Source organism: Schistocerca serialis, chromosome 9, assembly GCF_023864345.2.
Source record: "Schistocerca serialis cubense isolate TAMUIC-IGC-003099 chromosome 9, iqSchSeri2.2, whole genome shotgun sequence".
Lineage (NCBI taxonomy): Eukaryota > Metazoa > Arthropoda > Insecta > Orthoptera > Acrididae > Schistocerca > Schistocerca serialis.
The window spans coordinates 393,902,030-393,928,452 of NC_064646.1; the positions used below are offsets into that span (position 1 = coordinate 393,902,030).

At 43.1% G+C, this 26,423-nt stretch overlaps 1 protein-coding gene across 1 annotated transcript in view; it reads right to left on the reverse strand.

The window, feature by feature from the left end:
* LOC126419644 (odorant receptor 83a-like) overlaps positions 1–26,423 on the reverse strand; it is a 160,189-nt gene that overhangs the window by 40,297 nt on the left and 93,469 nt on the right. Inside the window, exons 4-5 of the mRNA XM_050086833.1 lie at positions 20,360–20,859; positions 15,450–15,549 (exon numbers count right to left, since the gene is read on the reverse strand). Coding sequence (XP_049942790.1) covers positions 15,450–15,549; positions 20,360–20,859 — 600 coding nt within the window. The remainder of the gene's footprint in view (positions 1–15,449; positions 15,550–20,359; positions 20,860–26,423) is intronic.

Here is a 26,423-nt window from a genome sequence, read left to right on the forward strand (position 1 = left end):
GGAATCCACAATGGACATGAATGGATGCAGATGATCAGACAGGATGCTTAGGTGTCAGCTGCCACAGTCGTATGTACACTCCTGGAAACGGAAAAAAGAACACATTGACACCGGTGTGTCAGACCCACCATACTTGCTCCGGACACTGCGAGAGGGCTGTACAAGCAATGATCACACGCACGGCACAGCGGACACACCAGGAACCGCGGTGTAGGCCGTCGAATGGCGCTAGCTGCGCAGCATTTGTGCACCGCCGCCGTCAGTGTCAGCCAGTTTGCCGTGGCATACGGAGCTCCATCGCAGTCTTTAACACTGGTAGCATGCCGCGACAGCGTGGACGTGAACCGTATGTGCAGTTGACGGACTTTGAGCGAGGGCGTATAGTGTGCATGCGGGAGGCCGGGTGGACGTACCGCCGAATTGCTCAACACGTGGGGCGTGAGGTCTCCACAGTACATCGATGTTGTCGCCAGTGGTCGGCGGAAGGTGCACGTGCCCGTCGACCTGGGACCGGACCGCAGCGACGCATGGATGCACGCCAAGACCGTAGGATCCTACGCAGTGCCGTAGGGGACCGCACCGCCACTTCCCAGCAAATTAGGGACACTGTTGCTCCTGGGGTATCGGCGAGGACCATTCGCAACCGTCTCCATGAAGCTGGGCTACGGTCCCGCACACCGTTAGGCCGTCTTCCGCTCACGCCCCAACATCGTGCAGCCCGCCTCCAGTGGTGTCGCGACAGGCGTGAATGGAGGGACGAATGGAGACGTGTCGTCTTCAGCGATGAGAGTCGCTTCTGCCTTGGTGCCAATGATGGTCGTATGCGTGTTTGGCGCCGTGCAGGTGAGCGCCACAATCAGGACTGCATACGACCGAGGCACACAGGGCCAACACCCGGCATCATGGTGTGGGGAGCGATCTCCTACACTGGCCGTACACCACTGGTGATCGTCGAGGGGACACTGAATAGTGCAAGGTACATCCAAACCGTCATCGAACCCATCGTTCTACCATTCCTAGTCTGGCAAGGGAACTTGCTGTTCCAACAGGACAATGCACGTCCGCATGTATCCCGTGCCACCCAACGTGCTCTAGAAGGTGTAAGTCAACTACCCTGGCCAGCAAGATCTCCGGATCTGTCCCCCATTGAGCATGTTTGGGACTGGATGAAGCGTCGTCTCACGCGGTCTGCACGCCCAGCACGAACGCTGGTCCAACTGAGGCGCCAGGTGGAAATGGCATGGCAAGCCGTTCCACAGGACTACATCCAGCATCTCTACGATCGTCTCCATGGGAGAATAGCAGCCTGCATTGCTGCGAAAGGTGGATATACACTGTACTAGTGCCGACATTGTGCAAGCTCTGTTGTCTGTGTCTATGTGCCTGTGGTTCTGTCAGTGTGATCATGTGATGTATCTGACCCCAGGAATGTGTCAATAAAGTTTCCCCTTCCTGGGACAATGAATTCACGGTGTTCTTATTTCAATTTCCAGGAGTGTAGACGTATCAGGAGTCCCGTATCACTCCAGCTGCACGTGCCCCACACCATTAAAGAGCCTCCACCAGATTGAACAGTCCCTGCTGACATGCAACGTCCATAGTTCCATGAGATTTTCTGCATACCCGTACACTTCCATCCGCTCGATACAATTTGAAACCAGACTCGTCCGACGAGGCAACATATTTCCAATCTTCAACCGTCCAGTGTCTATGTCGACAGGCCCAGGCGAGGAGCAAAGCTTTGTGTTTTACGATCATCAATGGTGCACGAGTGGGCCTTCGTCTCCGAAAGCCCATATCTATGATGTTTCGTTGAATGGTTCACACACTGACACTTTTTGATGGCCCAGCATTGAAATATGCAGCAATTTGCGGAAGGGCTGCACTTCTCCCACGTTGAACGATTCTCTTCAGTCGTCGCTGATCCCGTTCTTGCAGGATCTTTTACCGGCCGCAGTGGTGTCAGAGGTTTGATGTTTTACGGGATTCCTGATATTCACTGTACACTCGTGAAGTGACCGCACAAGAAAATCCCCACTTCATCGCTACCTCGGAGATGCTGTGTCCCACCGCTCGTGCGCTGACTATAACACCACGTGCAAACTTACTTAAACCTTGATAACTTGCCGTTGTAGCGGCAGTAACCAATCTAACAACTGCGCAAGTCACCTGTTGTCCTAAATAGGTACTGCCGACCGCAGTGCCGTATTTTGCCTGTACATACCTCTGTATTTGAATACGCATGCCTATACCAGTTTCTTTGGCGCTTCAGTGTATATGGATATCTATTACCATTGATATAGTGCAGAATTCTGAGAAAATGAACAAACAAGGCTTATCAGTGTATACTTGTTTGTCGGTACCTCGTAAGATGTTCTAACGGATGTTTGTAATAGTCTTGAAAGGGGTTTTTAACTCAAAGTGACATACACTAGACAGGGACACCATATGCAAACCCAGAGTTTAATTTATATTCGTACATATACTAATAAGTGATATACTTCTGTCTACATCACATTCACATCGTCATTGAGTTACATAAGGATGAATATGAATATGTTTGAATGTGGACCATCAAATAAGACTAATAATGGTTACGTACAACAGGTAGTTCAAACCTAAGCGAAAATGCAGGGGAAGGTAACGTTACGGAAGTTGCACTCTAATTTACTTCGTGGTGCATTTATTAATCTAAATCTTATGGTCAAGACCAATATCGGTTTTTGGGTACATTAAAATGGCCACAACCTCTCATAATTCATTTGTGTATGTTGCTGCTGATATGCATTAAAACTCTGCTTGTTTATTTTCTTGAGGACAACAGATTTGCAGATCTTGTAACTTTATAAACGCCTACGTGATAGTCTGTAATGATGCTGCCTTGACATTTTACAAACAAAAGGTTGTTTCTGTGTAGAAAACGTTGACATGTTCATTTTTCTCATCTGCTGTCACTGTCATTAGGTTGGGTGTCCTTGGGTGATGGCACACTGCAAGCATTATGATGATCACTGGACGAAGACAAAATGAAGGTCGCTATATTGTCAACCTTGTTAACAGGAAAACAAAATAGCCAAAAGCAAAACAAATTTCAGCTGTAGTTCTGGCGCGCTGTCTCGCGGGTGAAAGCACACTGCAGAATTTTGAATCTATTTAGGAAAGATTGTCGGTTCGGAACATTTTTAAACTTTGATAATGGACAGCTGCTTAACTATATGTTCATATGGCAAGTCGTTACTTTATTAGCTTTCACTACTTATATATCTTTCGCTTTAGTCCTTACAATGCGCAAATGAACATTTTGTTAACTGCTTCACAGTTGCCGCGCGGGATTAGCCGAGCGGTCACAGGCGCTGCAGTCCTGGACTGTGCGGCTGGTCCGGGCTGAGGTTCGAGTCCTCCCTCGGGCATGAGTGTGTGTGTTTGTCCTTAGGATAATTTAGGTTAAGTAGTGTGTAAGCTTAGGGACTGATGACCTTAGCAGTTAAGTCGCATAAGATTTCACACACATTTGAACATTTTGCTTCACAGTTCGATATATGAAATATTAACAGACAGTCTCAATTCATCACACAGTTCACTGAATGTCCGCCGCCGGTAGCTGAGTGGAACCGGCACAGTAGCTCAGCGTGTTCGGTCAGAGGGTTTAGCTACCCTTTGTAATTAAAAAAAAAAACTGAGTGAACGGATCAACGAACAACGTGAACGAGTGTCATCGGACGTCCACCAAGAAAAAATTCAACGATCAACACAGAACAAAATACGATCAAAGAAAAAAAAGAAAGTGGTCAGCGCGACAGAATGTCAATTCTAAGGGCCCGGGTTCGATTCCCGGCCGCGTCAGAGTTTTTCTCCGCTCAGGGACTGGGTGCTGTGTTGTTCTAATCATCATCGTTACATCCCCATCGACGCACAAGTCGCCGAAGTGGCGTCAAATCGAAAGACTTGCACCCGGCGAACTGTCTACCCGACGGGAGGCACTAGTCACACGACATTTACATTTTAATTCACTAAATGGGTTAAATTTACAGCCTCTTTTCGGTCCAAAATAAACAGTAAATTTCTCAGTATACTGACAAGAGACACCACAGTATATTTGCATTCTCTTGATGTGATTGCTTCTGGATGCATGTTGCTCGATGAATCATTAGCTTCTGCTTCAAAATGTGTTCTGCACTGGATCTTGAAAAATCTGTTCTCTTGCAGTTCTTGGTTCTCGTTTTTCTACTTTCTTCAAAATCTCCAACCCTTGTAATTTCCTCTTCTGTCTCCAGTTTCAGAATTAGTTTTCTTCTCGAAATTTTGGTTTGGTTTCGCAACAACGGTGTAGCCATTTTTTCTGAGTTCTGTTCGTCTCATATTAGTACTGTGTTCTCCGTGTCAATACAATATCCCTGTGATCTTAAGCTTCTCCGCTTTCAGTCGCAATGGAAACTGTTTTCCCTTCCGAAAATAATCAGCTTTTCCTTAATTGACTCCACGCCCGTGCCCGCCTGTCCATATAAATCTGAGCCGCGACCAAGATGACTATGTTTCCAAACCTTGCGTTTTCTTCCTCACACTTTCCTTTCATTACTACACAAAAGACTCCTTCCTCTTATAAAACATGACACATAACGAACAGTCAAACGTGACACGTCTGTCCATCGTAACACTTCTAAATCATACCATGGACTGCCTTCATTCGTTTGTTGCTTCATTTACATTATGATATTACATGAATTAAAGAGATTAAAACAAATGGTCAATTATATACTTAGTTTACAATTTTAGCATAAAAATTCTATTCGTGTAGTGCTGATTTATGGTGAAAGAAGAGATGAAAATATGCGTGTAGTATTTGGTAAAGTGAAGCGTTCCTGAAGAATTTCTAAAATCGTCAGGTGATAGAAGTTTGCTTTTTGTACCACCAGTACCATAGGATCAAGTAGGTCTAAGATAAAAATTCCAGTGTCTTTATGTACTTTGATAAATATTGCAGACCGTTTAGATATTAGAATATCATTGCGGCATTAATTTAAGTCTGCACTCATGTTTTAGAAGTGAAGAGTATGTTACATAATAATTGCGTTCTTCCAGTGACTGACACCTTATTTTTCTAACATGTATTTTAGAGAACACTAATATAAACCATTTAGACATGGTATTAAACACTCACGTGACCATTGTGGTTATGCTAACGCATTTTTGGTAAATATTACACCGTTTTTCTACTCCCATAATCTCATTTAGGCCTAGGAGGAACTATCAACTGCTTGCTTAGCATGTTATTTTAGCAGTTTTGTGCTGCTATAGACCATTTTGAATGAGGAAATATTTAATTTGTGCCTTGCGCCAAGTGTGGCACAAATATCAATTTTTTGTCCATTCACATGTGCAGCCTAACTAGTAGGTTATGTCACCAGTAGAGTCAGGGGTATCTTATAATTATTACAGAAATTTTTTGTGTGAAAACATTTATTTGTACTTGGCACTAAGTGCAGGATAATGATTGAATTATTATCAGCGGTAATCGCTTGATGTGGGAAACAAAAAGATTACATTTACTATACACATTTTTGCTCTATAAACTTTTTCAGCTCATAGATATTTTTGATTAATAATACAGATGTGGAATTACCTCTCTGTTGTTCGGCCATTCAGACACTTTTGAACATGGCACCTGGATTGTGGCATCAGAGGGGCTGCAAGGCACAACCTGCTGGTCGTACAGTCTCGTATTTTTTTTTTTATTTCCTACCATTTTAGGCTTGGGAAAACGGGGCTGGTTCCACAACTTCTGATTTTTATTTTTAAATTTCCTATCACCACCACATAGGATATTTTTCAATTTCCCACACCCGACATCTCGTATTTTTTAATTACGCGCCACCATCATCTTAGATATTTGGCGAATGCAGCACCAGTTAGGGGCATCCGCTTGATCTGCGTGCAAAACGTCCCATTGTCATACTACTCACTTTAACGAACATATAGTAATCACAGTCATCTCTAAACAATGGAAACGTCAAACTTAACAAAATTCATTTTGGGTACGGTATAATTTTTTAATTAATAAAAGCTTTCATAACGCTGAATCACAATGATCCCATTCTATTTTATAATGAAACAACTTCTATTAGCAACAAAAATTATTGTCAAGTGTATTTTATCGTAATACCGACTGAAACTAATAAAGATAGCATTCCAAGTCAAATGAAACAAATGTGCTAAATGACTACTGGCAGCGATGTTTGTGCTTCCTGCTGTATTAACAAAAAATTGCTATAGTGAGTTAGATATAGTGTGACATGAATTAATGTATGTCAGTATTTCGTTGTCTGCAGTAATTATCATGAAATAAGTAATAATTCTGGCATCAACCCGTTTTGGAAAATAGGTAAATTAAAAGCTTATTAGCTCACGCCAAAATGGCAATACATTCCATAAATGTAACCGAGACTACCCATAGGAATCAACAAAATTCTAAGTGGTGCCCAACCGACGGTTTGTGTGCTGTACGTCACAACATTAAACTGAAACTAAACAGCATAAGTCCTCGATTACTAAGGCAGATAAGGCCACCACTTCGATTATTACTTATACGCATGATTTTATTGAGAAAACAGAAAAGTTCTTTTTTGCAAATAATATTACACAAATAAGTAGTAAACCAACAAATAAACTGAAAGCAGCAGTCAGGAAAGCTATCGATTGTAGCTGCTTTCTATTCAGTGACAAAAAAGACGAAGACATTGTGAAAACAATGTCTTCTTCTCTACATTTCTTCTTCTCTACATTTACAGATTGAAATGCACAAGAATAATGGCCCTGTACCAGCAGCTAACGTTGTAGAGAAATCTGGATATTTACTGGATAAAAACGACAAACTGTTAACAGACAATTTTATTTTTTTGAAAAAATTGCTCTATAAAAGACTTTTATGAACTGGCAGAAGGAATTAAGCATCCATGTATCACTGTCAAGTGTTTGCCTGACATAGCAACATGTATAGTAATACCCCTATAAACGAAACAATTGCAAAAATAAAATAAAAACAGTTTGCTAACGCAGAAGGCGTTATGGAAATTATTGTAGTACTGAAAATTGTACTAGAATACAACTATTATAGTTTTCGAAACAAAATCTTTCTTCAAAAAGACGGATTACCCATAGTATCTCCAATAGCATTTTTGACATTTTTGTCAATTATTTAGAAAATAAATTAGTTAAAGAACTTCCTGTAATTAACGCTAGTGCTCATTCTACAGTTCACTACAAGAAACTGACCAATTTGAAATGCCTGTAGCAAAATACATAATAATGTTGCCTTTACAATGGAGTACCAACAAGATAATATTATTTATTTATTTATATATTTTGGTCTTCGCTTTGCTATGAATCAAACCTACATCTTCTGACACCATCATTCTTGCTGCATCATGTCATCCTGCTCAATATAATAAATATTTAACTAATAAAGAACTTTTAGTATGCAACCTATTAAACTAATTCATGAATCAATTTCTCGTAGCCACACGCAGATTTCTAAAGAGATATTAATAGCTATGAAAATTGTTGAAAGATTTAAAATGAAAAATGTGGGCCACATGCAATAGAAGTAAATTATTCATGCATAATTTAGTAAGTAGGGTAATAGAATGGATGTGAACTGTTCATGCATCACTTATGTATTGCATGTACTGTACGTTTTACTCTTTAAATCTTAAAAGTATTATCACAGCATAGCTATTAAGAATTCATAATCACAAATTATCAGTACTATCTGCTTGAGTTTAGAAATCAGTATGGGACTGGAAGTTATAGTTTTATGGTTTATATCGGAATGTCAAAACGTGGTATATTAAAAATCAATTTTTATTCAAATAACTATTTTCGCACTGTAGCTGTATGTGTGTGTGAAATTTTTCAATCGATTTAATACATCTTGGAGGGATTACAAATTTTACCATTATTTCATTGTCTCTGCGCCTGACTCAACCAATATATTGTTTCTTCCCATGTATATCTCGTGAAAAGACCGTAAAAGTAAAAATTAGAGATATCTGAGATCAAACAGAGGCTTACCAGTTACTGTTCTTCCTGAGAACAACGTGTATGTGGAACAGGTAAAGAGGGATATGATAGTGGTACACAAACTATCCTCCACTTTTCACCAGACAAGAAAGCTAGATAATACTGTATTCTAATTCAGTTCTCCGTTAGGTTTAAAGCTTTAAGTCTGAAGATCATGAAAATGGTAAACGAAGTACCCTCTGCCACACACAGACAAGAAAATGAGTTAATATTGCATTGATACACATTTCTGTGTTATGTTTAACACTTCAGGCTTCCAGTTCATTGGCAGCTGGTTTAAAATCAACGAAAATTTTGTGCTGAATAGACAGTAAGACAAGAATGCGATGTTCATCTCGCTTCCTGCCTATCTGCTGAGCTCTGCACATCTGCTCGCTTACTGCCTGGAATGCACTGCTATACTACCTGCACAACATGCTTGTCCTGCAGGCAGCCAAGCTGTCAGGTGTTACTAAACATTTTCACCCACACTCTCACTCCCACCTCTACCCGTACGGAAGTTAGATGGATCAGAGAGACAAGAAAGCAAGTTAATATTGCATTGTCATCCAGTTCAAAGTTACCTTCACAATTTTACAAACTGAAGCTCACTTGGAAGTTACTTTAAAATCAGTTGTAAACGTGATGAGAAGGCCTTATTTCGTTCTGCAACAAATAGACTCCTCAAGCTATCACTACGTGCTAATGAAGTAGAAAAGTAACTCAGCTGGCTACAAAATATAGGCTGAAATAACAGCTAACACGGCATTACTACTGGGGAAACTTTAATCTGGAGACTTTCAAATGCATACAATGCTTTGGGCAAAGCCAGAATGGCTGTCTAGTCCAGTAACCATCATATAAAAAGAGACCCAAATAAAACTAATTTCGTAATTTCAATCACAGTTTCAAGTTGATTGCAAAATTCCGACTTCATTGATGTCAATCACAGAGCTAGCAGCGAATTAATTAGAAAGTCATTCAAATAAATCAGTCATATTATGTAATAAGATAACTGTTCGTCAGTCAACGGATACCACCGATGGGTTGCCTGCATGGAGGACTGTCGATCAATGAGGATGAAGTAACTGTCACGTTCACCATTTACGTAATTTACAAAGAGCGCAAGACAGTGAAAGTCCATTAAGATCGGGGCTGTTATGGTCGAATTTAAGTTGGAGCCATACTGACATTAAGGGGTACTAATTATTTCCACGTTCTGAGAATTAGTGCCAATAGAGGTGGCCCAACTTGTGCCCTAAGATGCCGTTGCCGTCCCACGGGGTTAGAGCAACAGAAACGGTTCCACCCTCACCCACTGTCATGTTGACTATGAGAACCTTTTGTTTCCGTGGTCGAACACTACAGGATGGCGTCCGAGATAGCAAAAGCACGTATACAAAGCTCTCTGAACCCATTCAGAAGCAGATACTGAGTGTCTTCGCATCGTGGTTAGTAGTAGTGTGTAAGTTACCACCATTTACACAAACAGTTCCCACCATTACCCTTTGAGCATCCTTGTACGAACGCAGTCTTCTTTGATCAGCATGTTTCGCGACACAACTCTTGAAGCAACTACACCATGTTCGGGAAAAACAGAAGACCCTCAACGACTAGAGACAGGACGTTCATGTTCACATGATATGTACATTCGTATGTTCTGCAGAAATGATGAGCACTTGAACCCTGTCAGTCCGCGGATTCCAGGTCAACATCGGTACGTTGGCGCAACATCACCTACCAGTAAAATGTGCCTGCGGCTCTCGTTGTTGCTAAAAATTGCTACAAACAGAAGGTAATGGATCAGTGAGACTTGAGCAGGTGTGCAGGATGCCTCGCAGACGTACACACGATCCGTACCGTCAAATCTATGACTCTGAAAGAGGGCGCATTATTGGCATGAGAGAATGTGATTCATCCATAATCGAAATTGCTGCTCGTGTGCGACGAAGTGTTTCAGCAATGCAACGGGTGTGTGTAGAATGGCTCACGAAAAGACATAGAACACGACGAGATGGGATGATCGCACAACCCAGACCACCCTCCTTGAAGATGGATACCTAATCTGAATGGCATTGCACGACAGATTTGTGTCCTCCTCTGCACTGGCGCAACTGTGGAACATATCGTACACTATCAGGGGTCTATTAAGGCGTCGTCCACTTCTCTGCCTACCTTTGACGAATGTGCTGAAACATGCTAGAGGGCAATGGGTATAGAACGACGTCACTGTGGTCGGGAATAGCATCAGACAGTGTTTTCGAGCCAATCCAGGTTGTGGTTGTTTGAAACTGTTGACCGCATTTTGGTTCGCCACAGACAGGGGGAGCAGCATCACAGTTACTGCATTCGCACAACACATACAGCGCCAACTCAAGACCATATGGTGTGGGGTGCTACTGGGTTCAACCATAAATCACAAATGGTGCGTGTCCAGGGAACTGTGGCCAGTGTGACCTACGTGAATGGCATCCTGCGACCCATAGCCGTACCCTTTCTGCACAACACCCCAGGCTCCATTTTTCAGCAAGACAATGCACGACCACATGTTGCTGCACGAATACGAGCCTTCTTGGTGGCACAGGACGTCATCCTTCTGCCCTGGCCCGCCAGATCATCAGACTTTTCGCCAATGGAAAATGTGTGGGACACGGCGAAATCACGGGTGCAGCACTGTGACCCAATGCCAACCACCACAGATGAACTTTGGAACCAGGTGAATGCAGAACCAGGTGAAAGTAGTATAGCTCAAAGGACCCTGTGCCTGTTAGGCAACAGGACACATGCAGAACCGAGGTGACTCATATTCTACTCATTTCTACAGAACGTACTAATGTACTTGGTCTGTGAATATGAACGTCCTATCTGTACTCGTTCAAGATGTTCTGCTTTTTCTGAACATGAGGGTATATAGTCATCAGCTTAGTTAAGTCCGAGGTGATCACAAGAATTACAAATAACCTCATTCGAAAAACACTTTATCAAGTAAAAAGATGAACTGACTTGAGAAGTATTATAGCACAATGAGTCACCTGCAAGCCGTGAGACGGCTATTGTGGCATGAACCAAAAAGTATGACATTCATAGATTATAACAGAGCTATGGGTACAATTTCTGTCAAGTCTGTACTAACGGCCTTACAAAAACAAAGCATTCCTTCAACTTACCTCAGTATACTGAAGTGTAAATGCATAAGTAGTACAGCTCTCAATTAAACGTCATGAGAAGAGAGGCAAATTCGAAACTGAGACTGAAACTATTATCGTCAAGCCCACAAAAAACTTTCAGATCCTTAAACTGGTAACACGAAGAAGGAATACGGTTTATCAAACTTATGTGAACTGTCTTCATTGTTCGTTGACGTTGTACTTTAGGTAGCGATGAACTTGATAACAAACGGACGAACTTCGGAGATATACGGAAATCAGTCCACATTTTGTATTATCTTCTGTTTACTATAATTTGAGTAGATAAATTTTCGCATTTTATGCACAGTGTGTTTGTTTAAACACCATTCATTTTAGCTCTACAGAATTGACAGTTCGATCCTGCTTGGTAGTCGTAAACTTTGTGGGGTTTATGTTATCCGTAAGCCACGACGGCCCACTGTAACGCTTTGGTTGGAACTAATTGGAGTGGCACTAATTGGATTTGCCCATAGTTTTTCTCATTAGGAAATCTGTGTCTAACATGAAATGTAATCGTGACAAAATGTGTCCTTGCCTAACGTCCTCAGAAATGCTAAATGAAGGGATTTTGCCATCTTCTGTTCTCATTCAGCTGATCGAGTCTAGGTACAGGTTTCTGAAAACATCTATAGTATGCCCAGATATTCCATATAGGCTTTCAGCATGCCACAATGATTCTTGGTGTGTGTTGTCAAAACATTGTTTTAAAAAAATCAAGAAAGATTAGGTGCAGTGGACAGTTAAAACCTATGCATTGTTCTGTATGTTTCTCAGTACAAATGTTTGTTCAGACCTGTTTCGTAGTCGACAGTCTACTGCTTCTTGTATCGCTTTTATAAGAACGAGGCCAAAGACGTTACTTGACACCGATGAAAGCGTGATACTTCTCCAACTAGTGCATGCGGATACATTTCATTTCTTAGGTAGTTTAATAATGTTGCACGCCTCCCGTGTTCTGAAACCTGACATTTGCGAACAGGTAGTGCACAGTTTAGTAAGGTGATGAATTAAACTCGGAGTTTATCTAAACCAGGTCCCATATTGTTTTGAAGAATCGATGGGAACAATGAAATTATTTATTAAAAAACGAACAGAAAATTTACTTAAAAACAATGGACAGTCGAACTATGATACTGAAAAAGCGCTAATAGCTACACACATAAAAAAAGTTTTGTATCACCCCGGTTCCCAGAACTCCTGAAGATAGACGTTGACTGCGTGTATTGTATCACAGACACAATCCATTTGGCTGTTCAGATATGTCACTAAACCCGCCCAAAGATTTAAACAACCATGCATGAGCAGCGCCTATTGGACGGAGGGGTCCGACAGACGATTAGTTCCAGTCATTCCACCAGGAAGGAGGAACACGGCTTGTGTTGTCTGTAGTTCAACTATGCCTAGACTGTCAACATCGCGGTTCGATAGCGTCCGCATTGTTCTTTGTGACAGGAAGGGCTCTCAACAAGGGAAGCGTACAGGCGTCTCGGAGTGAACCCAAACGATGTTTTTCGGACATGGAGGAGATACAGAGAGACAGGAACTCGCTCAGGCCACCCAAGGGCTACTACTCCAGTGGATGACCGCTACCTACGGATTATGACTCGGAGGAACCCTGGCAGCAACGCCACCATGTTGAATAATGCTTTTCGTGCAGTCACAAGACATCGTGTTACAACTCAAACTGTGCGCAATAGGCTGCATGATGCGCAACTTCACTCCCGACGTCGATGGCGAGGTCCATCTTTGCAACCACGAAACCATGCAGTGCGACATAGATGGGCGCAATAACATGCTGCATGGACCACTTAGGACTGGCATCTCGTTCTCTTCACCGATGAGTGTCGCATATGCCTTCAACCAGACAATCGTCAGAGACGTGTTTGGAGGCAACCCGGTCAGGCTGAACGCCTTAGACACACTGTCCAGCGAGTGCAGCAAGGTGGAGGTTCCCTGCTGTTTTGGGGTGGCGTTATGTGGGGCCGACGTACGCCGCTGGCGGTCATGGAACGCGCCGTAACGGCTGTACGATACGTGAATGCCATCCTCCGACCGATACTGGAACCATATCGGCAGCATATTGATGAGGCACTTATCTTCGTGGACGACAATTCGCTCCCCCATCGTGCACATCTTTTGATTGCCTTCCTTCAAGATAACGACATCTCTCGACTAGAGTGGCGTGTTCTCCAGACATCAAGCCTATCGAACATGCCTGTGATAGATTGAAAAGGGCTTTTTATGGGCGACGTGACCCACGAACCACTCTGAGGGATCTATGCCGAATCGCCGTTGAGGAGTGGGACAATTTGGACCATCAGTGCCTTGATCAACTTCTGGATAGTATGCCACGACGAATACAGGCAAGCATCAATGCAAGAGGACGTGCTACTGGGTACTAGAGGAACCGATGTGTACAGCAATCCGGACCACCACCTCTGAAGGTCTCGCTGCATGGTGGTACAACATGAAATGTGTGGTTTTCAAGAGCAATAAAAAGGGCGGAAATGATGTTTATGTTGCTCTCTATTCCAATTTTCTGTACAGGTTCCGGAACTCTAGGAACCGAGGTAATGCAAAACTTTTTTTGATATCAGTATTTATATGTAGCCCAGACACTAGATCAACAATTTAAGTAAGGAAATGTCCTGTACTGGTATGGCCACTATCGAGCAGACTCTCACAATTTTCACATGCATAAAAATTACTTGTTCTTGGAGTATATCATTCGACAGTCCACTCCATTCTGTACGCTGGATCCTTTGTGCCTCAGCTCTACTGATAGCGACAGATCTGTCTGCACTGAAATAAAGCCCCTTTCATCTTAATATCAAATTTTGTGAGGTAGAAATTATGCATTCCGAGAACTATTGTCAAATTATTGTTCGGTCGAGTCCACGGAAGTGTACAAAATAGAAGCACCGGAAAAGCATAAGCACTCTTAGCTGGTTCAGATCACGCTCAAATATCGTCGAATTGTTCTGGACAGTCCCTAGTGGCTCCAACACACAAATTGTGGTCGTGCTGCGCTCCACACGGCTGAGCTCAAGTTCGATGTGGTGCAGTTCCACAATGTCCTCAGAGAAGGGCTTAAATGCCTGAGGGTGTCAGCAGTGCCAAAGGTTGTGAAGAACGTCTTCCTGCTGCTATTCGGCTGCGACCTGTCGTTTTTCGACCGCGAAATGTGTGGGAATGGACGCCCCAGGGACCGGGGGGGGGGGGGGGGGGAGGGGGGTTCCATTGACGCCCTTTGTGCCACCCCATGCGGGCTTTTCGCGTCGATTCTAAGCGGCAGTGCGTCTGGAACATTTTCCTCGGCCACTCATAAGAAAACCGCTTGATTTCAACGCTAGGGATCTCGATTGTGATCTCCATCGAACCGGCGTCGAAAGAACAGGTGAAATGTGGGTAAGAGGGGGTTGTACCGACCTTCACATCGCGTGGCACGTACACGGCGGCGTTGGGCGAAGATGTCGTGGAATTTTGTACCAGTGTGACATAATTAACCCACATTACACTGAGCTGAGACCTTTTTCCGCATGTGTCGACACCTAGCTGTTAGAAACGTCCACGTGTCAGAGAGCGAGTTTGCAGGACGCCACGTTTTTTGCCATTACAGATGGAAGTTCTACGCACCTTTGAGTCAGATTTTGAACTTAAGTGTCGCATTGGTTAGGAATTACGGGGTTTTGAAAAAGTGATCCTTTAACTCTGTGTACTTCATGTACATGACGATACTCAACCCGACATACTGTATGTGCGCCTGATGTGGGTGATGCAAGTGGGGTTGCGTATGTGACAGTGCATTACACATTTTCTGGGCCAGTTTTATTTTGCTCACAGTGTATGAGTCTAACCGAAATAAAGTGGAGATGGGCGGCACATGAAGGGATTGTGCAGAGACCAAGGAAATTCTCTGCTGCATGCCAACAGACGAGAAAAGTCCGAGACAAAGACTTATGTGAAAGTGGAAAAATGACATAAAAAACATACTGGAGTGAATGGGTGTGTGCTGCTGAAGCTCCCATGCGTGGAACAGTTTAGAGCCTTAATCCATTTATTATTTAGATACAGATTAACATTTTAAGGCCGTCAGGTGGTTCTAAATGATAACAGACTGCTAACATTTGTATCAGCTGTGGAGAAATAAAGTTAGAACTCTATGACTGGCCATGCACTTAGTCTACGCCGACTGGCGGTACTTACAACAGCAGTGGCGATGACTTGGAAACAAATGCAGACTGTGGTGCAGAAGAGGAGTACGGAGGTGGCACGACTGAGAATTTCTTGCAGGAGATTCACGCAGCTAAAAAAAGAATGGGAAACCTCACCGATGCGTTTCATTGTGTGTTATAATGTAAAACTTAAAGTTAAACCACGACTCTATCAACAGATTTTGTAAACCGACATGTCCCAGATTCTGATTTTTCTTCTTACTTTCTGTGGTTGATTTCTTCAGTTACATCAATCTTCCCAGTTTTGGATCCAGTCTCCCGTCTCCTGTAAACTGACTGAATACATTGCGCAGACAAAACGTTTCAAACCCGAATTTTCTTATATTTTTATACTTGCCGCTAATTATTGTGGAACACCAACAGTTTTTGAAAGGAAATAAAAAGCATACCTGAGGATACGTCCGAAAAACTGACTTGATCCATTGTTTAGCAATAGAGAACTATCTTCCAGGACTGGAAAAATGCATTTTACAAATTTGTGGATCCTGATGTTTCTTGACAACAACTCTCAAAATGTCTGTCATTAGTTCTAGAGGAATGTTCCCTATCCACGAATAATGACAAGAAATATTATCAATGAATTTGTAGTTCAAATGGCTCTGAGCACTATGGGACTTAACATCTTAGGTCATCAGTCCCCTAGAACTTAGAACTACTTAAAAATAACTAACCTAAGGACATCACACACATCGATACCCGAGGCAGGATTCGAACCTGCGACCGCAGCAGTCCCGCAGTTCCGGACTGCAGCGCCTAGAACCGCACGGCCACCGCGGCCGGCAATGAATTTGTAGCGTCAAAGTTATCAAGAAGCCTCTACTTTTCGTAGATCCTCATATAATATTTCGGATTCTTCGTTTCTGCTTTCTTCTTGATTAATAACTTCACTGACTGATAGATTACTTTCAGCTCTTGTAAAACTCACTCTCGCGATTGTTTCATTTACATATCAATACTTTGATACCTCTGGTGCTCAGTTTTTATCCACAGCACAGTAATGCATTCTCGTAGTTTGGTGTATCTAGGAATAAATTAGGCCGCATCAATAAAAGAAAAGCCCTTTGCTTCCTGATATTATTTTAATGATGGTTGTGTTTACATTATCATTCTTTAATTAAACGTTTATTTATTTATCTTTAGAACAGAGAAGAAAATAGAAAGTAGTTTTTAGACATTGTAAACTTAATTCAGAAAGAAACATAGAAAGAAAATAAGTAGATTATCATCAATAGTCAAATACATGTAATGCTATACGTAACGGTTCGCTATCGTCATCAAGAAACTGGGCTATGATAAATTAACAAATTAATATCCTTAGAATCCATACGTCTTACATTCGACGTTGCAAAAATTATTCCATTTGTTATGCCAAAGTATTTTTCCTGTAGTCTCTTACGTCCTTCTCGCTAGAATCCCTCCGTTTAATTTTATCTTTTGTGGTGTTACGACTCATTTCGTACCGCAAATAACCCCCTCCTTTTTGAAAACCGATTAACAAATCTATAATGTCAACTGATCTTCCACTACGGCCTGATCATTCGCTACAGATACTGGAATCCTTTCAGCTGTCATAAAAGTTCGCACATCTTTGTGATTCCTGAGCTATGTAAGTAGTAATAACTATTTATCTCTGTAGCACACTACGTATAACTGTATCCGTTCTCACCAGCACTCGAATTTTCACTCTGATCTGCAGGCAATTTATCCTTCAATATCCTGTAAATACTACCCATCCGCGGAGAGCCTGCTGTAACACCTTTCTCTTGTTCTGCGGAACAAGTGACGTCTGGATAGTTATTAATTTGATTTTTTACTTTGACCACCATGGTACTGTTTTGCGATCTTCTCTGACATACGCCGGTAAGTCTGTGACCAGTATTTGTGTCATTTCTAATTGTAAAATTCACCCCGTTTACTATTAGCCAATTTATTTAGTTACTTCCAGTTTTAACACTGTCAGTATGTCAGTGTCGGATATAATTGATCCTTTTCCTACATATAGCTTATTTACAATTTGTAACGAGTTCTTAAAGTCTTCTACACATGCAAACTTGCGTGCTAAGGTCTCTCTCACTATCTCTCACTTGATAAGTTGGGCACTGGTTGCTGCGTGAAATAAATTTTTCTTGGATTTTATTTTGTTGCGTTCGTCTCACTATTTTTACGGAGACGCCTTCACGCCACTGATGATAAATTTTGAGTTACAGTGTCCTAGCTATTGAAACAGTTTTAAGATCTGGACTTTTCCGTTCCGTTTCGTTATAGTCAATTTATTAGCTGATTGTAAATTGCATTCGTCAACACATTCTCCTAAAAATTTATTAAACCTTACATATATATTAATTCTTTCAGAAACCTTTCGTGTAGATAATTCATAGTCATGTGGTCTAACATTACTGGTACTGAGAAAATTTGCTGTAGACTTGATTGCAGAAATTGCTTAGTAGGCTGTTTGAGCCTTCAGTGGTGGTTCACAGAATAATAAACGTTTGAGGACGAAAATTACGACAGCGCGTTACGTTTTTATGGTTCCATATCACAATCGGTAAAAACGAAACCCTTATAGGACCACATTGTTGTCTGTATGTCCACCTACCTGGCTGTCCGACTGTCCAGAGCCGTTTCGCAGGACGATATGGCTAGGGATTGTGCTTGTTGTGAGCGGACACAAGGGAGAATTGGCTGCTGTCAGTGAACAGCTGGGAGCTGCGTTGGCTACCGTCGACAAGCTTCTAGCTAATGCTCAAAGTTGGGGTGATGTCGGGGCGCCAGTGACGAGATCTGCGATACCTTTGGTGTCACTGGAATCCCCTGATGGCCCGGACGTCACACAACATCTGACCGGTCTAGTTCAAATGGTTCAAATGGCTCTGAGCACTATGGGACAACATCTGTGGTCATCAGTCCCCTAGAACTTAGAACTACTTAAACCTAACTGACCTAAGGTCATCACACACATCCATGCCCGAGGCAGGATTCGAACCTGCGACCGTAGCGGTCACGCAGTCCCAGACTGAAGGGCCTAGAACCGCACGGCCACACCTAACCGGTCTGTCCTCACTCAAGAGTGGATGGCAGACAGTGGTGGGTTTGCGTGTCACTGGGCGTAAGGCGAAATAGGGAGCAGGCAGTGTAGCTGGCTCCCTACGTCTTAGCAACAGGTACGAGGTGCTTCCCAGTGTTGATGATAATGTGAGCCATCACGGGATGCCTCTTCTGTTGTGCCAGCAGTCGAGTTTCCTGCCCAGTCCGGACAAATACAGAGGGTGGTTATGCTAGTCATTGGGACCTCCAATGTTAGGCGGGTGATGGAGCCCCTCACGGAGATAGCAGGCAAGGTGAGAAAGAATTCCAGTGTGCATTCGGTATGTTTCCGGGAAGTCTCATCCGTGATGTGGAGGAGGCCCTGCCGGCGGCTGTCGAGCGCACTGGGTGCAACCGGCTGCATGTAGTGGCACATGTCGCTACGAATGACACCTGCATCTTGGGTTCTGAGGCCATCCTCAGCTCTTTTCCGCGGATGTCTGATTTGGTGCAGGCAACTAGCACGGCACATGGGGTGCAGGCTAAGCTGCCTGTTTGTAGCATCGTTGATCGCGGTCCTCTGGTTTGGAGTAGAGTGGAAGGTCTAAACTAGAGGCTCAGACGGCTCTGCAACTGTGTCGGATGTTCAAAATGTGTGTGAATTCCTAAGGGACCAAACTGCTTAGCTCATCGGTCCGTAGACTTACACACTACTTAAACTAACTTATGCTAAGGACAACACACACACCCATGCTCCAAGGAGGACTCGAAACTCCGGCGGGAGGGGCCTGATGCGGTGTCGGACGCGAATTTCTCGACCTCCGTTATTGTAGGGTTCCCCTTTATAGGTCAGGCGTGCACACTACACGCAGGAAGCAGCTACTAGGGCAGCGGAGTACATGTGGCGTGCACATGGGGCTTTTTTAGGTTAGAGGACCCCTCCCTTGGGAGTAAACACGATTTGCCTGTGAAATCAGCCACAGTGACCTCAGAGAATCTTGGTCCTCGCACATCAGAGATGGAAAAGATTAATATGATTTTAGTAAACTGCAGGAGCATCCAAGGAAAGGTCCCAGAATTAGTATCGCTTATTGAAAGCTATAATGCACAGATATTATTGCGAACGGAAAGCTAGTTGAAGCCAGACGTCATTGACAACGAAATCCTAAGTTCACACTGAAATGTTTATCGTAAGGATAGGTTAGTCGCCAATGGTGACGGCGTGTTTATTGCAGTAAGAAATTCGATAAAATCTAGCGACGTTATCACGAATTCCGAATGTGAATTAATCTGGGTGAAATTGAGGATCAAAGAACGGTCAAAAATGGTGATCGGATGCTTTTATAGACCCCCTGGGTAAGGATCTGTAGTTATACCGCGCTTCAGACACAGCTTGGAGAATATCATTAGTAATTTTTCTGATCATTCCGTTGTAATAGCGATTGACTTCAACTTGCCACGTATAGATTGGGACTGTTATGCCATCAAAACTGGTGCCAGAGACAAGGAATCGTGTGGCATTGTTCTGGATGTCTTGAGCAGATAGAGAACCAGCTCGTGAGGGTAACGTCTTAGAGCTCCTGGCCACAAACAGACCTGAACTTATCGAATCAGTTAACGCTGAGGAAGCTATCAGTGATGATAAAGGCTGTGACAGCATCTATGACGACGGGTCCTACAAGGAATATTAAGAAAGGTAGGAAGATATATTTGCTCAGCAAGGGTGACAGGATACAAATTTCAGAATATGATAATACCGCAATAACTGCTTTAATGAACTTATTTCTTTGATTTTCATATTTCCATGGATGAATTTATTGAAAATATCGAATCGTTACATTGATATTATTGGCTTACCTTACAATGGTTTGGTAGTGCTGAATATTGCTAACTAGCTGTTGGTACGTTTCACTTTCCGAACTTTTCGAATTCCCACTGTGCAAGAGATCGTAAATGGCTCCTTCGGCGAAGAACGACGATGGCTTCAGCGGTACCTGGACATTTGAGTCCTGGACTTTACCTTCAGTGATGGTGACCTCACTTGGTGAATGCTTTAGAGTGACAGTTGCGCCGTCAGCGAGATGGTCATTCAGGACAGCCAGTTCGGCGACCACCTGCAGTATCAGTGCTATCAGAGTGCCATCCACGAGCACAGTAGTCTCTGAAACAGCCAATCCGGAAGCCATTTCTAGGCTGTACACTATCTCATAGACGGGTGAGGATCGAAGGTCGAACGGCAGCCATATAGGAAGGGGAATAACTCTCTCGCTGGTAGAAACGTTCTTAGATATTGCAGCCATTATGTTCCTGACAATGGGAGCCAGAAACCAGTACGCGTTGTTGATTCTGTATGTCACCTGTAAAGCCAAAAAAAACTGTCTTAAATTGCTAATCATAAAGTAGCTCAATAATTACTACTAGCTCATCATTAATAGGGAATTAGAGGTTTTGTAAGTGGAGGGAAGCGAGGTAGAGTTAGCGTCAACCGCTTCGACTGTTGACTAGTATTCAGACAAAACATGAAGTGGCGAATGAAGAGTCTAGCTTAAGGAGGCGTGGCGTAAGGAGGTGATTGTCTTCAAATACTTAGAAAGTCATTTAGTGAAGCAAGTGTTAGATTTCGAAAGAGTATCAGCGAGTGGTGCCCCACCGAATTTCCTCCTTTGTGGTTTAGTTTGGCCTTGATACAGATCTCCATATGTTCCAGAGTCCCACTGCCATGTCGCAGCTTCAGAGAATGAAGAACCCGAAATATACGGTGTTCAGCTGCTGTAGGAAAACGCCATCAACCATCCAGAGCTCATAAGATGGCAGGTACTGCGGATGTCATGCAGATCTCTGTCAGATGACGTCTCCGCAGCTTTGGTTACTTTGGTACGCCATAGATCCTAACTTGTCCTCGACAGTCTGTACAACACCGACCTTGGGGTTTGGGCCTACGTTTACTGAATGGATGCATTCGCGATGCCAACAGTGGTGGCAGATTGGTGATTCCATAAATGCTGGATGGTAGCTAAAGTGGATATTGAGAGATCAACCCATTTAGTTGGGTAATTGTTTCAAGATAGTTTTGACGTGTACAAGACCCCAAACTTAACAACTTAAGGTCACTGTGTACTGAAAGAGAAGAGATAATTACGCGGCACGACATGTAATTCAATGACTAACGTTTTTCACATTTCAGAAATGTTCATGTATTTACAAATGGACCGTCAAGTACTAATGAGAAATGTGAGAATCAGAAACGCACTCATCGCTCTTGTATTACGGTTACAAGGAAGAAAAATAAGCAGAAACATATACTTTATAGAAATATTTGGATAAGAAGAAATCAAATAAAACGAATGAAACATATGTTGCTAAATGGGCGAATAGAAATCTCTTAATGTTTCTTCGCTTCCAGGGTCAACAACGATCTGATCCAGCGTACACCCACATTGAATTTTGCCATAGTCTCCCGTTCGTCCAGTGCGTTCTTCACTACAAATATCTTTGTAATATGTGCACTATATCGCCAAAAAATCTTTGGGTACCCTTTGCTGTTCGTCGTAAAGACACACACTAATAACCTGGCAGCATGTACGTAATTTCTTTCCTACTACAGCACAATTAAATCTTTGGGAGGAGCTTTTCTTTAAGCCATAATATGCCAAATAAACGGAGAGGAGAGATCGGATAGGTGGAATGAGTACATTGAAGGACTCTATTAGGGAGAAGGTTTGTTTGATGGGACAGGAGAAGAAACAGGAGTCGATCTACAAGAGATAAGGGATATAGTATTAGCATCAGAATTTAAGAGAGCTTTGGAGGACTTAAATTCAAATAAGGCAGGAGAGACAGGTAACACACCATCAGAATTTGTAAAATCATTGGGGAAAGGGGCAACAAAACGACTATCCGTGTTGGTGTGTAGAATGTATGAACCCGGCGACATACATCTGACTTTCGCAAAAATATCATTGGCGCAATTCCGAAGACTGCAAGAGCTTGCAAGTGTGGGAATTATCGCACAGTCAGCTTAATAACTCATGCATGCAAGTTGCTGACAAGAATGGCATACAGAAGAATGGAAAGGAACATAGAGGATGTATTAGATGGCGATCAGCTTGGCTTTAGGAAAGGTAAAAGCAAGCCAAAAGAAAAATCAAGACAAGTTCGTAGGATTAGTCGATCTGGAAAAAGCGTTCGACAATGTCAAATGGTGCAAGATGTTCGAAATTCTGAGAAAAATAGGGGTAAGCTGTAAGGAAATACGCATGGTATACAATATGTACTAGAGCCAAGAGGGGTTAATAAGAGTGGACGAGCAAGAACGAAGTGCTCAGACTAAGAAGGGTGTAAGATAGAGATGTAGTCTTTCATTCCTACTGTTCAAACTGTACGTCGATGAGGCAATGATGAAAATAAAAGAAAGGTTCATGAGTAAAATTAAAAGTCAGGGTGAAAGGATATCAATGATACGATTCGCTGATGACATTGCTATCCTGAGTGAAAGTGAAGAACAGTTACATGATCTGCTGAATGGAATGAATAGTCTAACGAGCACAGGATATGGATTGAGAATAAAACGAAGAAAGACGAAATTAATGAGATGTAATGGAAATGAGAATAGCGAGATACTTGACATCAGGATTGATGGTGACGAAGTAGATGAAGTTAAGGAATTCTACTACCTAGGCAGCATAATAACCAATGACGGATGAGCAAGGAGGACATCAAAAGCAGACTATCAATGGCAAAATGGACATCCTCGCCAAGAGAAGTCTACTAGTATCAAACATAGGCCGTAATTTGAGAACGAAATTTCTGAGAATGTACGTATGGAGCACAGCATTGTATGGCAATGAAACACGGACTGTGGGAAAACCGGAACAGAAGAGAATCGAAGCATCTGAGATGTGGTGCTACAGACGAATGTTTAAAATTAGATGGACTTATAAGGTGAGGAATGAGTAGATTCCGCGCAGAATCGGAGAGGAAAGAAATATGTGGAAAACTCTGACAAGGAGGAGGAGCAGGATGATAGGACATCTGTTGGAACATCGGGGAATGACTTCCATGGTACTACAGGGAGCTGTAGAGGACAAAACTGAAAAGGAACACAGAGACTGGACTACTTTCAGCAAATAATTGAGGACGTAGTTTGCAAGTTGGGGGTTGTTTGGGGGAGGAGAGCAGACAGCGAGGTCATTGGTCTCATCGGATTAGGGAAGGGCGGGGAAGGAAGTCGGTTGTGCCCTTTCAAAGGAACCATAGCGGCATTAGCCTGGAGTGAGTCAGAGAAATCAAGTTTGCAAGTGCTACTCTGCAATAAAGAGGTGGGCACAGGAGAGGAATTCGTGGCGGACCACAACAAACCAGTCAGAAGCCTGATGACTCAAAAAAAAAGTACCAAAGAAGGGATTTTTAGTCATCACGCCTGGAACATGCTCATCAGTTTCCCGTGGGCTCTTCAGAAACTGATATGCTACATATTAAAAGTGCCTGTTTACCACAAAAATATCGCCTCTCCAGGGGACACCGCCTTAACTTAGCTCTGTACGTCTGGGCGGAGAGATCTGCGTGTTAATGTGAAGCTGAGGGCTACGTTGGTGGTAGCGTAGCTATTGACAGCGCTAGCAAGCAGGAAATGTCTCAGCGGATGAACCAGACAAAGTGTGTCCTATAACGCCCCATCATTTTCCGCATCCCTTCCCATAATCCTTTTCCCCAACATCCTAAAACCTAACGGCGAAGCGGCTGGAAGAGAAAGATTTTAGTACTGAGATTCTCAACAGTCGCGTAGGCGGAAGGGGTCACGCCCGACGAACTGGCTGTACAGGCGCTGCTCTACTGTCTTTGAGCTCACGGCAGTTCGTTGCAGTTCTTGTGTCTGAAATCACAAGTCTGATACCCATGTGCCGTGATGTATGACTCCAGTATCGTAGTGAGTGGGTTACTTCCTCGCGACCTGTTGTGCTATTCAAAATATATATAAATGACCTTGTGGAGCCGGCCGGTGTGGCCGAGCAGTTCTAGGCGCTTCAGTCTGGAACCGCGCGACCGCTACGGTCATAGGTTCGTATCCTGCCTCGGGCATGGATATGTGTGATGTCCTTAGGTTGGTTAGGTTTAAGTAGTTCTAAGTCTAGGGGACTGATGACCTCAGATGTTAAGTACCATAGCGCTCAGAACCATTTTATTTTATTTTATTTTTACCTTGCGGATAACATAGGAAGTTCACTGAGGCTTTTTGCGGATGATGCTGTAGTATATCGAGAGGTTGTAACAATGGAAAATTGTACTGAAATGCAGGAGGATCTGCAACGAATTGACGCATGGTGCAGGGAATGGCAATTGACTCTCAGTGTAGACAAGTGTAATGTGCTGCGAATACAAAGAAAGAAAGATCCTTTATCATTTAGCTACAATATAGCAGGTCAGCAACTGGAAGCAGTTAATTCCATAAATTACCTGGGGATAGGCATTAGGAGTGATTTAAAATGGAATGACGATATAAAATTAATCGTCGGTAAAGCAGATGCGTACTGAGATTCATTGGAAGAATCTTAAGGAAATGCAGTCCGAAGAGAAAGGAAGTAGGTTACAGTACACTTGTTCGCCCACTGCTTGAATACTGCTCACCAGTGTGGGATCCGTACCAGATAGGGTTGATAGAAGAGATAGAGAAGATCCAACAGAGAGCAGCGCGCTTCGTTACAGGATCATTTAGTAATCGCGAAAGCGTTACGGAGATGATAGATAAACTCCAGTGGAAGACTCTGCAAGAGAGACGCTCAGTAGCTCGGTACGGGCTTCTGTTGAAGTTTCGAGAACGTACCTTCACCGAGGAGTCAAGCAGTATATTGCTCCCTCCTACTTAAATCTCGCGAAGAGACAATGAAGATAAAAATAGTTTAGAGCCCACACAGAGGCATACCGATAATCTTTCTTTCCACCAACAATACGATACTGAAATAGAAGGACCGGCGGTTTTAGGCACTTCAGTCCGGAACCGCGTGACTGCTACTGTCGCAGGTTCGAATCCTGCCTCGGGCATGGATGTGTGTGATGTCCTTAGGTTAGTTAGGTTTAAGTAGTGATGACCTCAGATGTTGAGTCCCATAGTGCTCAGAGCCATTTGAACCATTTTTTTGAAATAGAAGGGAGAACCGATAGAGGTACTCAAGGTACCCCCCGCCACACACCGTCAGGTGGCTTGCGGAGTATGGATGTAGATGTAGAATCACGTTACACAAAATCAAGTGATTGGAAATTTCTCCTGTCATCTTTCTAAAAGTCCAGTGGCGACGGGATAAGGGCGGTGGTATCAGGCTTGAGTGAGGCTGGAAGCTACTAGTCTGAACCGCACGCTGGCGGCAGGTGTGTAATGGTCGCCTTACTGACAACTCTAGAGAATGCTGAGGGATCCGGTCCTGCATGTGCGACTGGGCAGGCCTTTTTAGGTTAACCCGCTGCCCACCCTGAATGGGGAAGGCACTAGAAAAGGTGGGCTAAATATCGGTAGTCACATTTGTAACTGGCTGGGAATCCGCACTCAGAAGGAAACTTCTCATTTGCGGAAGAAAACCAAGAAACAGCAATATGACTATGACTACTGGAACATGGAATGTCAGGATTCTTCTGGACTGAAATTGTAACACACCACGAGCTAGCTAGATTAGATATAGACGTTGCTGCTTTAAGTGAAACCAGATTATCAAGCGAAGTACATATCAGTGACGCTAGCTGAGGGTACACCATCTTTCGGAAAGGAAAGGATGCAGGAGAACCATGCACCCCTGCTGTACGATTTGCAGTAAAAACAAAGATAGCGATGTAACTTCGATTAACCCCTATTGCTGTCAATGAAAGAATTACGACTTTTCGAATTCCCCTCGTCGGGGATAGCTTTGTCACCCTTGTATCTGCCAACGATAAC